The sequence below is a fragment of the Radiomyces spectabilis genome, assembly GCF_025331425.1.
Source record: "Radiomyces spectabilis strain NRRL 2753 chromosome Unknown BYT42scaffold_13, whole genome shotgun sequence".
Classification (NCBI taxonomy): Eukaryota; Fungi; Mucoromycota; class Mucoromycetes; order Mucorales; family Radiomycetaceae; genus Radiomyces; species Radiomyces spectabilis.
The window spans coordinates 887725-903590 of record NW_026251938.1 but is presented as its reverse complement, the minus strand read 5'-3'; the positions used below and the strand labels follow the sequence as shown (position 1 = coordinate 903590).

Here is a 15866-nt window from a genome sequence, read left to right as displayed (position 1 = left end):
ACCACTCACCTTTATGGGGCAGAAGAGTTTTCAACGGCAGTCGAAAGCTTAGCTTCTTGTACAATGACGAAAGCTCGAGATATCCGTTCGTAAGGATAAGCAAAATAACGGGACAGTCCAATTACTGGATCACTGCGTCGGCATCGTACGTTTTTTTCGGCTTTTCCTCCCCGCATATTACGCGGAAATTCATTTTATAATGGCTCGGGATCATATTGCGTGCAAAGAGCCAACTCATGAACAATTGCAAATCAGCAAGATCTCCTGTGAATCGGGTGTTGCCAAATATTATGGCATATACGAAGAAATATTTCATGAAAGCCGTCAAAAACATAAAAAGTACCGTGTTAGTATCGTCCGCAATCATTGGTCAAATGGGTAAAATAGCGCATTTTGGCGCGCCCCGGAACCCGTCGGAGCGCTTCTTGCTGGAAAAGAAAATAAAGAAGGGATATCAGATTTTTTGATTATCTTTGATCATCAATAACCTTTAAAAATGAAGTGACTCATTAAACTGCCAATAAGAAAAATAAATTTGGCAACACTACATTATCAGCACATGTGCAAGAACTTTGTATCAACGACGCGGTAAAAGTTGCTTAAAAACAGCAAGAAACGGCGAAACCAAAGCATGAAAGTAGAAGATAAACTTTGCTGATCTCTATATTCTTTGAAAATATCTTGCGTCTTTTACAATTCCGGCGTGTTTACAGTTCCGAATCAATCTCAGTTTGCGACTATGGTTTTCACATCCGAATGAAAGATTCCGCAGAAGCTGATTGGATATACACGCGTATGCTTCTTTGGATGAGTTATTTTATAAGACTTGGAATGTTCTTGCAGGTTCTTTGAGAATGGCATTATGTTCGACCGCGATGTCCGCGTCCTGGGGAAGATTCCTTATATAGAAACCACGTTTTATCGTGATTTATGGGTGGGAAACAACATCACGTAATCTTTTTGAGCCAAAACAGCCATTCTGGGATTTTTTTCCCTTCTTTCTTGACATCTCATTCGTTTGCAGTGCTCCGATGCGTCAAAAAAAGGCGGGAAATAAAATCATCCGGAAAAAAAAATTCACGAAAAATTTTACGTGCCCTTGCGTCCGTAGCCCAAAGGAAACTTGAATGAAATAGCTGGTTGCTCCGATGCAAGGCTAAATAAGGCTGACCGGCGATACGGAAATGGAGGAAACGGCGCTAAACATTATGTGCGCACGTGTAATATAAAGTTGGTCAAACAAAATAAAAAAATATTTTTTTTCATGAACAAAGAGAGAAAAAAAAAATGGAAGCAAGTCAATGGTCGATTCAACTGAAATGAGGGAATTTGAATGTTTGAGTGGCGTTGTTGAGGAGCATTACGGTTCGACTGACCCTGGTTTTTTTCCTGGTCCCCTCCGAAACCCGCTCAGATTACTGTTTTTGGGTTCTTGCAAGCTCTTTTAAAATAAGAAACTGACTAGAGCGTATTTGGTGTCGAATAGCAGGTTATCGCTACTCATTCTGTCTTATCGTTGAGTGGTCGGAAGGACAAATGCACAAAGACGAACCTTAAAACTGCGTTCAGGGGAAAATCACGCTGGTGATCCTCTCTCATTGGCCAAGTTGCTTTGTAATTTCCATGCCGGAAAACCAAAATAAAACACAAGACCATCTACAATTGCCCGGTGCTGGTCAAGCCAAGACCCACACCAACACTCAGTGAAACCGATGATCTTGTCACGTATCCAAGGAGATAAAAAGAAACCGTAAAAAAAGGAGAGAAACTACCATTCATTGTATTAAAAGAACTGCATGGGGAAATGGATAAGATGAGCCAGGATCTGGTTAGCCTGCGATGAGAGAGGTCAGCGTCATAGTTGGCTTTTTTTTTTTACGCTCTGAGTTTGATGGAAATCACGTTGTTAAAAAAAAAAAGAAACCATCTGCCGTGTTATAGTAAAAGGAGCCAAGGGAACATCCAGGGGAAATTGAGTTTGAACCTGTCAACGTGGAGAGATGCCAAAAGTAGGAAGTCTGTGTGTCTGAATTCTTTATGCGCGTGTGAAGAACTTTGTACGTGACCCTCCACAATTACTCCCTTTTGTAAAGAGTCCCGGCAATTTCTGCTTGACAATCCCTTGCCTTGAATTTTGCAGCTTTCACTTTTCCGCACTGCCCTTGAAATTTTCGGTTCCATCAGGTCAATGGATCGCTTCCTCTCCCCCAGATCTCCTTTTTATTCTTCGCTCGTCGACCTTTCCCCTACATGCAAGTGTGTAGCAAGATTTTTATTTTAATTACATTATCTTGTCTCATTTCTACATGTATCCACTGGAACACGGATCTTGGGTTTCTCCCGAAACGGATCAGGCCACCCGCGTCTTCAAATTATCTCTCAGTTTAAATGAACAATTGAGAAATCAAAGAAAAAAAATAGGCTTTAAGCATTGCGGTTAAGGAAAATCATGAGTCAAGCTTCTTTCAGTTGTCCCAAAAAAAGCTTAAAAAAATTCCTGCTTCTCTATGTGTGTCTGCGTGCTTGTGTGCGTTTAGTTGTATGTGTCCACGCACACAGCGTTATGTGTAATGTGAGCTAAGCTTAAATTGGAAGATCGAGAGGTCCCCAGTTTAGAAAAGCGGAAACGGACTGTTCTTTCGGACAACTAAAAAAAAAAAAAAAAAACTCCTGCTTCTTTTCTATTCGTTGCCTTGGATCCCCTTCTGAGCTAAAAAAGGATTGCAACTTTTTGAGGTTTTTTTTATCCCCTTTGGTGTGAGGCAACCTTTTTTCTCTCGTTCGTTTTTTATCTAGCATCTTCGGGTCAGTTTATTCGTCTCCATCTTTTCTCTCTTTCTTTTCCTTTCTTTTCTTTTGATTGTACCTTTTTTTCCCTATTTTTCTTTCACTGGTGCTCGTGCACGTCTCTCCCCTGCATCTTCTCTTTTTTTATTGTCGCTCTTGAAAACCCCGCATCCCTCATCATTTCATACCAGCCAAAAAGCGGATCTATAAAGTCAACCCAAAGACCATCGTTTTCCCCTTTTTCCATCATATACTCTTTGAAATTCTCTATAATATGACCGTCGATAAGGAAACCGCTTCATTGACGATCACCGCTGTGCAAGATGAAAAGCCCGAACTTCAACCTCAGTCGACCTCAGCAGCTGTAAGGAAACGAACCCGAGCCACGGCCGAGCAATTGGCCGTCCTTGAAGATACCTTTGCCGTCAATGTATCTCCCAACAGTAAACTTCGCAAACAATTGGCCGAACGACTCCAAATGAGTGAGCGTTCGATTCAAATCTGGTTCCAGAATAGAAGAGCCAAAGTCAAACATATGCAAAAACGTGCACAGATGCAGATGCAGCAAGCTTCTATACGGGCGCAGCTTTACCATTATCATCAACAACAATACGGAATGCAGCAGCATTATGGAGCTCCTTTGATGCCTTTACAACCTTATTCTCATCAACATCCTCAACAACAACAACAACAACAACCCTACTATCACCCATATTCTGTAGCTCGCATGCCATTACCGCGCGCTCACAGTGTGGATACAATTCAGCATCCACCTCATCAAAGAGCCCATGTTTCCTACGCTGCCTCTGTTCCTCCGGCACCCATGCCTTCTTCCGCTTCACCCTCTTATCACGTTACCCCTCAATGGCCAGCCAGTCCTACCATGTCTCGTCAAAGCATGCCTGCCCACCCATACCCGACACTCCATAACCCGGATTTCGCTCAAGTGGCCCCGTTTGTCGAATTCCACGATTACTTAAATGGTCCAATGTCACCTTCCCCAAGTCCCTTAAATGAGCTTCAATCCAATGGTCTAAGCTACACAGCGCCCTCCTCCATGCCTCCCTCCATTACCGTCACAACTGGCCAATTAACCGATTCCTCGTCCAGTATTTTATCCACATTGGTGCCCGTTCCAGATGCAGGTCCCACCGCCATGTTAGCTTCCCAGCAGCAACCGCAACCACAAACCGTTTATCACGAAGGTCTCAAGAGTCCCGCACCCACCCCTCCCACAGGCATGCCCTCCACTACCGTATGGCCATCACCTAGTAAGTTTCTTTTTACAGTCTCTTGGCTGTATTGATTTTTTTTATTAATCTGACCGTATTTTTAGATGCAAATTTGCAACGTGCTCAATCTGTTACTGTTTCCACGGCAACCTCTATGCCACCTGCACGTGCTCTAAGTGACCCAGTGTCCACCATTGATCCATCCAGTCTGATCATGACTCCACCCTCCCATGTTCTGTCCGAAGACGAAGAAGAACATAAATTGCAGGCAGCGAATGAGAAACCTGAAGAGATAGCGGTGATGGCACCTGCGGCCGAAAACACCTTCTTTAATGCTACTACCTTAACCATTGGTACTTGGCATCGTCTGAAATTACGAGCGACCGATTTGCTGTGTGTCTACCGCCCTCTGGATCGCATGCTTGCTTGGCATATTGCAGATAACGGTTGCCATTTCAAAATGGAGATCGCGCTGGACGCTGTGGCGAGCATTGAATACGTAGCGAATGAATCGGACGTCTTGGCCGATGTGCACTTTGATATCAGCGAACCTCCATTGTACTATATGGAATCGCGGGATGAAAAAACGGATGTGCCGGTGTGGATTCAGTGCAGCGATTTCACCGAAGGCAAGCAAGCATCACGATATTTCCGTCATACGCTGAAAGGCGTTTCACATGTCATCAAAGAAGAATTGATCGCTTTGACCAGTAAGCATGAAGAGACGCGCCGTCTCGTACGATTTTTGGAACCGCAAATCATGGTGGCCCCTCAGCAACACCATCAACCCGAACCTATCATGGCATCCGCAGCGGCTATGCAATATCTGGATCCTAACTCGTATTGGGCTACGGCTATTCCCACCTTTGTGAACGAACCCACAGCACAATACATGTTTACCTAAGTGTTTCTATCATTGTTCATTTTTGTTATTGTTTTATTGTTCCTATTTCTTTTTACCCTTCTTTGCTTGCTTGCACTTTTTGTTTTATTGTATTCTGTTCTCATTTCTTTTGATTATTTCTTCTTTCATATTTTTTTATCCCATTTCTTCTTTCATGTATCTCGTCATGTAAAATAAACCCTGAAAATATGTATATTATAGCAACGGAAGACAGTTGTTTGGGAGGGGGGCGGAAAGGAATGATACCATGAATCATTTGTATAAATGAACTGCATGGTCGATCTCGGCAGCATCGACCCCCTGATGTTTCATGTTGTGTTTGGGCCTACAAATTAAGCACATCAGCAAAAATTGGTTAAGCGTGTGCTTCAAAACGGGGATGATCCAAGTTACTGCTGCATAAATCTCGTTTCCGGTTCACTTTTTTACTCTTTTTACCCTCTCGGTACTACTGAACACTTTCAGGAGATGGAAAATTTGGTTTCGGTCCAGCTCAACACATGCTGTCGATTGCCAAGCCTCCACCCCACTCACAGTATAGTAAGACGGGGTTATCAGTTTTTGTGAATCTGGACAAATGCCAGATAGCATAATGATTTACTGGGTATACCGTGTTATCATATCGTCCTATCTTCTTTTTGATAACCATATCCGAAAAAAATCGTGGTGCCAATGCATTATTTGCAAACAGATCTCACAGAACAAAGAACACTCAGATATACATCATGGTAACCTATTTGTCGTAATCCAAACGGCATGACAAGCAATTCCTTCCCCTTGTCAATCGTCTGTCCTTTTTTTCAATGGGAATAACTGCAAGACAAAGCGTTTTTTATAATCCATCAATATATATAACGATCCATCAGCGCCTATGTAAGCAGGCATAATGGCTAAGAGAACTGATGATCCCTGAGGATATCGCGAATGTCTTCGCAAACACGGTTCTTTTTTTGTATTTTTGTATTTTTGTATTTTTGTATTTTTTTTTTTTTTTTTTTGCAAGAATGGGTCTGGGTAGTTGTCACCGGGTGCCTATGTACTTCACATCGTGTTCAAAGAAAACATAAAGCCTCTCATCCATCAACAATGAGTTTTTTTTCATTCGCTTTTCTCACAATGCGTCAAACGCAAAAAGCACCGCTTGCAAGAGGATAGTGGCAGTAGCCTTCAGTCTTACAGTTCAACCCCTTTCATCGTTACCTTGAAAAACGCGGAACAAGCACTCAAATTATCCTTTTATCCTTTGTGATCTCGAATATTAATCGATACTAAAAAACCGGAATCAAAAACGGGAAGAAAAAAAATCTTGGTGCTTCTAAAATAGGGATCATCCTTGTGTCATTCACCCCAACAATAACCAGTAAATTCCATACCTTTTACGGTTGCTCTGCCAGTTTGATCTGCCAAGAGAGTACAGCAGCCGACAAGAAGCCGGGACCCCCGATACTTGATCATTTGTCGGTGCGTTCAAGTGTCAGTATAGCCTTGCAGTATAAGTGTATAGATAAGCCGTAGTTGCTTTCATCCAATCTCCATCTCCATCTCCATACTGTTGCACATGTACGCGTCGTGTTGGAAAGTCTAGATCAAATCATTGCGGTGATGTCTAGACTCTAAATGATCGTATGATATTTGTCGCATTTTAGTGATCGGATTTACACGATCTCAATACAAATTTTGGATCAGCCGAATTGGTGATAGATAGATTCACCCTTTTTATGGCAGCACAGCTCAAGTTACCCCTCCCCAATGAGGATTTGAGCTTTTCATCTATTCAATAGTCAGAGGATGCCTTTGTTTTTCTCAAATACCCACTCTACTCCTAAACATCTAACATCTAACAGCAAATAGAAAAAATTAAAAAATGACACTACTTTTCGTTGATAGTCTGGCTCGCACGATTACGCCATCGACTATCCCGAGGAACAAACGATGGGAACACCTGTGTCTATTATTGCTATGTTTATAATGGTCAGGTCAAAAATTGACAACTGGTCAAGCAAAGTTCAATCTTGACAAGGAAACCGGATTTGGAGGGTTATCTACGAGGGTGAACGTTGTCATGGAATAATTCTTCTAATGTCACTATAAGATAAAATCCAAGAAACCCCTTAAAAAACTCGTTGCACGAATACCTCCATCGAACTTGAGCCTAAGTCACCCACTCTCTATAGGACAAGGCAAGAGATAACGTGATGTTTTTCAAATTTACCATTTTCAATCATGGTATGAAGCTTGATGGTGAATATTCCCAAGAAGACATTATAAGACATAGCGTATCGTGGCAGCAGCATCAAAAGGTTGGATCACTTTTTTTAAAGTTGTTTTTTATTTTATGGGAATACTCCTGCCCAGCGGATGCATGTTCTTCACCGGAAAAAGCACACCATATACAAGAGACGACTCAATGAAGGATCGTTTGAGGACTCGCAGATCCAACTTCTGACCAGCTTCCATCTCAGGTACCCCACAGCTCAAACTAGGTTTTTAGGTTTGTGGATCGCCAAACGACTGTGTGTATAGTTTGACGCGCGGCGTTCTCCGGCTCTATGTTATATTCTACGCTCGATGTTCCGTCATGTTGGGTTGCTCAGCCTTGGGTGTTAAGAATATTGCGACATAGAGCCTATGATTTACGTATACACCAAATGTATCAGCAAAAGGTATTTATACTAACAAAGTAAATAAATGACATACCTTCATTTGTCAATCATAGACGGAAATCGAGCATTTATACAAAAGGCACCAACAGCAACCAAAGTTCTATTTGAATTACCCGCGTTGGGCTTTTAAATGTTTTTTTTTTCTCCATCAGTGATGAAATCGGACTTCAAAATGAGGTGGCGACTGGGGTCACAATGTGAATGATCATACAGTAAAGTGAAGGGCTGCTTATCGTAAGCCTTGCTGCCTGAGCAATGTTGGTGGATTTGTATGATCGTGGAAGAATGAGATCCCCGGATAAACGTTTTATGCGTAATTGCTGTTTCAGATTCCTTGAATTCAGCAGCAAATGGCCGGAAATGGAATGAAAAAAAAAAGCAAAAAGCTTCAAAGGATGACGTAGGTCTCGGAGTTTCATAAATTGAATTTCCGTTTTTCTTTTTGGTTGCCATCTTTTTTGGGGGCTGCTTAGTGATGCGTGTCGCGATCAATGTATTTGCCTATTACCATATTCTTACTTGTATTCATCACCGAGTTTATTCTATTTCTCGGTTATTCATATGTCACATCCACCGTAAGTCCTTCTTGGCGTCCGAAAGGATATATATATAAGTTTTTGAATAACCCGATTGCCTGTTGTAGGTTCATGGATTATACGTGCGATTAACAAAGGATCCCAAAGTCGCGAAGCAACGCAAATTGAAGTATGAACTTCTTAGAATGAAGGGCGAATTATCACAAACCAGCTCGCAGGTGAAACTATTAATGCAAAGGGACTGGATAGTTGGCTTTTTCAGGATATTCATTGTGTTATACAGGATGAGTTTGCCAAATGGGCCAAAATGCGTCGAAAGCTTGATAAAGGTGTCGCTGATCTGGAAAAGCTGAGTAGGTGGTCCAAAGTGTTTTTCTTTTATATGGCAAAGGATACAAAATAGTGCCACGGTATATTGACGTGATCAACAAACTATAGATTCCGAGATCGCGTTTTCAAAGACGGCTTTTGAGCTCAAAGTGAAATCGGTGTTGTGGGTTATTGTGCATGGCTCACAGGTGATTATGGTGATGTGGTATCGAAAGGCTGCGGTTTTTTATTTACCACCAGGCTGGTTTGGTCCTGCCCAGCGTTTACTATCTTTGCCTTTTGCACCTCGAGGTAAGCATGACAAACGGGTTATTCGCGGGACAGCCGTGTACTTATTAAGGGTATGGTGTACAGGTTCCGTCAGCGTCGCGGTTTGGTTTGCGGTTTGTCGAAGAATGATCAAAGCTCTTGCATTGACGGCGAACGATTTTGTTGTCTCATCGGAGAAGAAAATTCCAAAGCATGAATCTGTTTCCTCGTAAATCTGTTTGCTGGGATTTTTTCTTGTTTCTTCCCTTTTTTTTTTCTTGGTATCCTGAGGCTGTTAATTGGGTGTTTCTCCACAAATTTTTTTTTTTTTTTTTGGCGTTTAATTGCTTGGATTCATTCTTCACTTGTGTTTAGAAAAGACAGATTTCTAAATATGGTTTCTTGAAGAATACGTGCACATTTTTATTAGTGCATTCTGAAACTCCTACAATTGTTTGACAACTGTATAAAATAGACAGTATGGAATCAATTTTTGCTAGGGCAACATGATTGAAACTGGCAGTGACCATAGAGACAAGACAAAGCAGGGGTCGGGGGAGACGCTGCACAGACGTGTTCTACGTTTATTTTTGTGCTGATTTTTGTCTCTACCAAGGTTTGGCTTCGGGTGTATGGTTTTCCATTGTTGGAAGGAAGCTGATTTTCTACTGGCTGAGAAATGAAGAGAATTTTTTTTGTTTCATTGCGAATGCCTATCAGAAATGTAAGGCACTCAGTCGGGCTCTCAAACACCGGTGATCGGAACCTGACCACATTTGTTCTCTTGGAAATTCTTTCATTCCTGAAATGGGCGATGAATGAAAGCCCCGTAATCTCAACGTACGATATTTTTTCATATTATTGAATCATCAACTATGCACTTTTTTAATGAGTAATGTTGATTGATGAATAGTCAAAAGGATTCTTGTATCGTCGGAACGAGGTCCGTTTGCTTTAAATCATTCGAGTAACGCCCGCCTTTGACACACATTCGACCCGAAATCCGCCGGTGACTGTGACTTAGCGCATGTTCAAAAAAAAAGACGGCCCCCTTTTTTGCCCCGCAAAAAAAAAAAAAGATTTGGAAACTGAAGCACTTCAATCTGTTTTTTGTTTTTTTCCTTATTATACTTTTTTGCTTTTTACCTTGACGTCCATTCCATTCCTCTGAGCGATCTACAACAAACCCTTTGCTTTCGTTTCTTCTACTCATTTCAGCTTTGAGAGTGAAAAGAGAGAAGAGTTTTTAGGAAGAAAAAAGGGAAAAAACAGAGACTTCCAAGCAGTAGCTCACCAATACCACCAAGAAATACCAGGAAAATCCCTGCTATTTTCATCAACACCATGGCATTTCGATTCAATTGGCCCGAATTTGACCAAGAATTCTATCATGAAGCGAAATCGCAATTGGAATCAGCACTGAACAAAGGCGAAAAGCCTAAAAAAATTGTCGATACGATCGCTGTTAAAGAACTGCACATGGGTACCATGGTGAGTTCGGGTTTTCGACATATTTTATCCCCGTCACGCTCAATAGACTGATCATTGCTTTTTGCTACGCTTCCTTTCCTTGAAGCCACCGGAACTGGAGATCTTGGAAATCGGCGAGTTGACCACCGATAAATTTCGGGGTATTTTCAAGCTTACCTATGCTGGCGATGCTTACATTGTGTTACAGACCAAAGTCCAGGTAGCGTAAAAACGGAATAGAATAATCGTTTCGAAAAATCGGCCGGGTCATTTTAATTGAAACTAACTTTTGGCGAGGGAATTTTTAGGCTAATCCAATGCATACACAACGGGAAGACGGATTTCGGCATACCCGTCCTGGTATCCTGGCCGCCGACCATCCTTTAATCGTACCCATGCTCCTACGTATCAGCGATCTCAAACTACGCGGAATTGTTGTTTTGGTTGTTTCCAAAACAAAGGGTATCACTCTGGTCTTCAAAAACGATCCTCTCGAAAGTATTAACATCAGCTCCACTTTCGACAATGTCCCGAGCGTACGCGAGTTTCTCCAGTGCGAAATCGAGAAACAACTGCGCAATCTGTTTCAGGAGCAATTGCCCGTCATTATACATAACCTGAGCCTTCGTCACATTCATCAGGAAGAAGAAAAACAAAGAATTGCCAGTATACAGTCTTGCCCTAAACGATCATTTTCTGATGTCCATTCTACCGCCAGTCACCGTCTCAGCGTCCTCTCGTCTCATGCTGACTATGGTCATCAAGATGCATCTGATATTCTGTCGGTAGCCTCCGGCGACTTGCCACCCTTGTCAGTTTATTCCCAGTCAATCACCCCTTCATCCAGTACCAGCACGTCGCCCATGACTCCTTACATGCTTGACGATGATTCTATTTTTGGTATACCCGTGGACGAGAACGACGGCATGTCGGCGCAACCTATTTTCAACGACAAGGCCTATTTCCGTCGTTCCGTAGACTACCCTCCAGTGGAAAGCTATTTTGACCCGGCTGCCATGGATGATGCTGTGCGAGAACGACGAAGCAAATACTGCTTGTCCACTCGAAGTCGTTTCCCTGTGACAGCTGCTAACTTGTCTACGCTGAACTACCATTACACTCACCGTTACCCGTTTATGATGATGAAGACCGGCCATCGTTTTGATTGTTTGTTATACAAGAATTATGCTTCGATTGGCAGCATGCATCGGCGATTGCACAGTCATGATACAGCCAGCTCATTTGATGAGACCTTGTCGGAACAGAGTTTCGCGCAAAGTTCCAACGTATCTTTAGCCGCTTACGAAATCTACGCCGATGATGCTGATGCGCCTTGGTACGCCACTGAAGCGCCTGAACTTCCGTCTATTACCAGTGCACTTCAACAGCAACAATGCCTTTACCTGTCCCTGGACGATCCCATCCATCTCCACCCACATCAGAATACTATGGTCGCCAAACTGACCCAGTTGGCTTCGGCTCAGCGTACCTTGTCGCCATTGACATCGATCGTTCCTCACACGGCCTGTCGAAGTTTACCACATACTGTCAAGAACCCATCCCTCTGTAAATTGAAACACAAAAAAGTACCGAAACGACGCATCATCCGCCTTAGTGTGTCGACACCCACTATCTAAATTCTTTATGCTTGCCATTTGACTCATGAAGCTCATTCAAAATATTGCCACATCACACCCGCTAATAACATTTTTTTGTATAGTATGTATCTATTTATTGTCGTACACTCAAATTGTATGCCCTATATGTTCCTGACTCCATTCAGGGACGCGTAAATAAAACATTGTGTCACCTTCTATTTCAAACTAGAATTGCGGTCCATTTAAGCTTCGTTTTTATATCATTACTTATTTGTCAGATCGTTTTGTTCAAATTGAGTCTAGCGGATAAGTTGATGTCAACTAGACCAACCCAAATTTTTGTGGACACGTCAAATGATGATGAACATGGCGTGTAGTTATTGACTGGAAAATCTCTGCCAGGTAAACACCACAAAGGAGAAGCAGACATCAAACATCATTTTATTTATTCGTAAACGGAAAAAAATAAAATGATTGGATGAACGTTATCACGACAAATAGACGTCTTTTACTTGAGACGACGGAATTGGTTGCGGTTGTTCTTGAAAAATCCGTGAAGATCTTGAGGTTGACGGTTGAGAACTTGTTCAAGATCCTTGGTGACGAAATCGAGTTTGCCCAGATTAACCATTTCAAAGTATTCCAGTAGGACCTCAATAGCACACTCGGTCAAGTAGCGGCCAAGGGGGAAGGTGTGGCTCGTATCGGGACCAGGACGACGCTGTTCCTCTTCACCTTTCGGCTTGTCTTTGAATCGGCGATCGTCACGCATCTTGGTAAGATATTGGCGAAGTTCGTCTCTCGTGATTTTGTTGTACCGGATGGGACCTTGTTCCAAACCGCGCGACATGGTCTGGGCCATTTCTTCACATGTCATTGTCTTGGTGGAAGTGAACTGGAACATGGCCTTGTTTTCGGACAACTGGGGGCATTCCACGGAAAGCTGATAGACAGCTTCAGCAAGGTCATGGAGGTCCACAGTGCACCACTTTCGGCTCTCTTCAATAGGGAAACACAGCGTGTTCTTGTTCTCAACCATCGGTGCAAGGTAGTAGAAAATCTGGCTCATCATCGCGGTGCGCATAATACAATGGTGATCCTTGTCAAAGGTTTGCTGTACGCACTTTTCAAGTTCGGCAATTTCATTCAGGTATTGGAAATGGCGGCTTTCTTGCTGGATGCGATCGATGCCAATGCTAGAAATAAGACATAGTTGAGAAGCTACAGTCGAAACGCGAAAATATCAATGCAACTCACATTGACATCATGGTCATGTACTTGACGCCTTGTTCCTTGCTAATCTTGACCACATTTTCACCGTCGTTATGGCATTGGTTGGTGTTCGAAGGGACAAACACTACGTAATTGACACCGGAGAAGGCATCTTGCATCTGCTTCTTGTCCTGCCAGTTGACCTGGATGATTTTACCGCCCATCTTCTCCAGGGGTTCGAGGCCCTCTTTGTTTCGGCACAAAAGACGGAGCTCATTGCGTTTTCCCAAGCCATGCTGCTGCTTCGAAAGGAAGACGTACGCCAAAGAATAGCCAATCAAAGTATCAACGCTGGTAATAAGCTGGATCATTGCAAAAAAAGTAGATAAAGAATCGAACGATATCGTGCTGTTACCGGTCATCCTTTGGAGGCATTATATATAAAACAATGAGGCGCTGGTTATAAAACTATAAACCTGCTCACTTATTGATCAATGGTTCAGCGCAGGTTTCCATCGACCATCTAGCAGGATTGATAAATGTCCAAAAAGTGCGTAAGCATGTATATCATCCTGTGAAACGGTTAACTGACGCCAAACTTTATTATTTTTGGTCTCATTTTCCTTCCTGTTCTTCACTTGTGTCCAGTTGGTTCAAATCTTGCCAACTGGTTTTTCGGCACCCACTGTCATTTGAAAGTTATAGAGTAATATGAGCCTTTTTTAGTCTTTTTATTAGGAAAGCACAGTGTCTGTTCATTCTGTAGACGAACCCCCTTTGTGCAGTAAAAACATCGTGGGAGAGTTTTCCTGCGTATTTCAAAATCCGATCCACTTTCTCACCCTCGTCGTCTTTTTTGCTGTCATATTCCGGAGAAGAACTGGTCAACTCATGGATTTGTGTTACTATATCTTTTGTTTTTTATTGGCACTGTACATAGGCTGACGACACGAAGAGATTTGGGGGGTAGGGATACATATGGGAAGAAGAACAGACATCGTTGAGTTTATTTGTATTTATCGCCGATGATCTTGGCAATGGTTTGCAGTTGCATGTTGTTGGTACCTAGAGAAAAAAAAAAGAAGACGATGGCAAACGATATTACAACATTGAAAAGCTGAGCTTGTATGCATTGTTTTTAGCGTGTTCTCAGTCTTACCTTCATAAATGGAACCGATCTTTGCATCACGGTAGAACTTTTCGACACCGGTTTCACGAACAAAACCATTGCCACCCATCCATTCTACAGCGTAGCTAGTGGCCTTTTCAGCTACCTTGGCTGCCATAAACTTGGCCATTGCAGCTTCCATAATGAAAGGCTTGTTCTCTTCCTTCAAACGCGCGGCATTGTATGTCAACAATCTGGCGGCTTCAATTTCAACGGCCACTGAATATCCATAAAGCAGGAAGAAAATGCTTTATCAGTATCAACAGTCGTTTCCCGCGCAGATAATTCATCATCATTGAAAATGGCAAAGAGACAAGACAATACCTTGTGCAAATTGGTGTTGCATGGCTTGGAAAGTGCCGATAGCAGCTCCGAACTGTTTACGTTCCATCATATAGGGAAGGGCAATATCATAAGCGCCCTGGGCGGCACCAATCATTTGAGCGGCAATACCAATACGTCCTTCGTTCAACGAGTCAATGGCATACTTGTAACCATGACCCACTTCACCAAGCACGTTTTCCTTGGGGACACGTACATCATCAAAGTTGAGCACACAAGTGGACGAGGAACGAATACCGAGCTTCTTCTCCTTCTTTGCAATTTCTACACCCCATTCCTTTTCGACAATAAAGGCAGTGATACCCTTGTATCCCTTGGAAGGATCACTAATTGACAAAAAAGGGTCATTTAGGATGAGTGGCTTCCAAGTCTGTCGGGACCCGACTCCCGACTCGCAGCTGTCATCAGCCATTTTCTTTGACTTACACGTTGGCAAAGATAACAAAAATTTCCGCTTCGCCCGAGTTACTGATCCACATCTTTCCGCCATTCAACAAGTAGTGGTCTCCCTTGTCTTCGGCGCGCGTCTGAAGGGCAAACGCGTCACTACCTGCGCCGGCTTCAGAGATGGCGAAACTGCCCACAGTGTCGGTTGCTAAGCGTGAGAGGTATTTCTCCTTCAGGTCCTTGTTGGCCCACTTTCGAATAACGGTGTTGGTCAATGTGTTCTAAGAAAAAGCGCCAACGTTAGTGATGATGGAAAGGTGACCGTGTTAAAATAGGGACTTACATGAATATCGCACAAAGCAGAGATGGAAGGATCAATTTTGGCGAGTTCTGTATGTCATCATCACATGAAAATGTGAACATTTTTTAGGAAGCTTGACTTGTTTGACTTTCTTACCTTCGACAGCGAGAATAGCAGCAGTGAAAGAGCACTCAGCACCTCCATAGTCGGCTTCGGTTTCCAATCCCATAAGCTAAGAAATATTATTTCAGCCAAAGGGTCAGAAAACATGAATATAGTGTAAGACTCCGCCTGGGGTGTTCACTTACGCCGTTCTCAAACATAGCTTGAATGATATCCTTATCCATTACTTCAGCTTCATCCATGGCCTGAACTCTCGGTTGAACGACATCACGAGCAAAACGACCAACTGTATTTATTTGAAGCAACCATTTAGAACCATGTCCTTTTTCCACTCAATACCACACTGCGTACCTGTTTCTTTCAACATGAGTTCTTCTTCCGTGAAGGCGTGAAGCGATGTAGGCGCCTCCGAGGCAAATGGTGTAGCGTACTTCATCGAATAATGGCTATAAAAATGATTGTTTCTGTGAGCTTTTCCGCCTTTCTGCGGTTGTCTTTCAGTTTCATAACTGGTATCTTTTAACATACCGTCTAGGGGCTTGACGGAGCAGCATTGAGGCCGAG

The 15866-nt window shown here is 42.8% G+C and overlaps 5 protein-coding genes across 5 annotated transcripts; 3 read left to right on the top strand and 2 right to left on the bottom strand.

Annotated features, from left to right (window-relative positions):
- Nucleotides 1-3061: 3061 nt before the first annotated feature.
- Nucleotides 3062-4923, top strand: BYT42DRAFT_617561 (uncharacterized protein; the record flags this gene model as incomplete). Its single annotated transcript, XM_051572196.1, has 2 exons — nt 3062-4058; nt 4124-4923. 2 exons carry the CDS (start codon nt 3062-3064, stop codon nt 4921-4923), a joined length of 1797 nt encoding a protein of 598 aa, XP_051419794.1.
- Nucleotides 4924-8053: 3130 nt separating this feature from the next.
- Nucleotides 8054-9200, top strand: BYT42DRAFT_584845 (WRB/Get1 family). Its single transcript, XM_051569925.1, has 5 exons — nt 8054-8161; nt 8230-8340; nt 8406-8475; nt 8561-8743; nt 8807-9200. Exons 1-5 carry the CDS (start codon nt 8078-8080, stop codon nt 8932-8934), a joined length of 576 nt encoding a protein of 191 aa, XP_051419793.1. The 5' UTR covers nt 8054-8077; the 3' UTR covers nt 8935-9200.
- An 845-nt stretch (nt 9201-10045) lies between these two features.
- BYT42DRAFT_617559 (uncharacterized protein) lies at nt 10046-11808 on the top strand (the record flags this gene model as incomplete). The annotated part of the gene is made up of 3 exons (XM_051572195.1): nt 10046-10192; nt 10278-10391; nt 10480-11808. 3 exons carry the CDS (start codon nt 10046-10048, stop codon nt 11806-11808), a joined length of 1590 nt encoding a protein of 529 aa, XP_051419792.1.
- Nucleotides 11809-12277: 469 nt separating this feature from the next.
- BYT42DRAFT_502920 (uncharacterized protein) lies at nt 12278-13352 on the bottom strand (the record flags this gene model as incomplete). Its single annotated transcript, XM_051564862.1, has 2 exons — nt 12278-12965; nt 13027-13352. 2 exons carry the CDS (start codon nt 13350-13352, stop codon nt 12278-12280), a joined length of 1014 nt encoding a protein of 337 aa, XP_051419791.1.
- Nucleotides 13353-13987: 635 nt separating this feature from the next.
- BYT42DRAFT_503592 (acyl-CoA dehydrogenase/oxidase) lies at nt 13988-15738 on the bottom strand (the record flags this gene model as incomplete). Its single annotated transcript, XM_051564916.1, has 8 exons — nt 13988-14046; nt 14141-14368; nt 14474-14817; nt 14918-15159; nt 15222-15268; nt 15336-15411; nt 15488-15588; nt 15654-15738. The coding sequence occupies 8 exons, from the start codon at nt 15736-15738 to the stop codon at nt 13988-13990; spliced, it is 1182 nt and encodes a 393-aa protein (XP_051419790.1).
- Between the last annotated feature and the right edge of the window lie 128 nt (nt 15739-15866).

What these genes read in the sequence shown, in the direction of transcription:
- BYT42DRAFT_584845 (XM_051569925.1), top strand. Translation starts at nt 8,078, where the DNA reads ATGTATTTGCCTATTACCATATTCTTACTTGTATTCATCACCGAGTTT. An exon ending in TATCACAAACCAGCTCGCAG is followed by an intron (nt 8,341 to 8,405) that starts GTGAAACTATTA and finishes TGTGTTATACAG; the next exon opens with GATGAGTTTGCCAAATGGGC. An exon ending in CGCTGATCTGGAAAAGCTGA is followed by an intron (nt 8,476 to 8,560) that starts GTAGGTGGTCCA and finishes AACAAACTATAG; the next exon opens with ATTCCGAGATCGCGTTTTCA.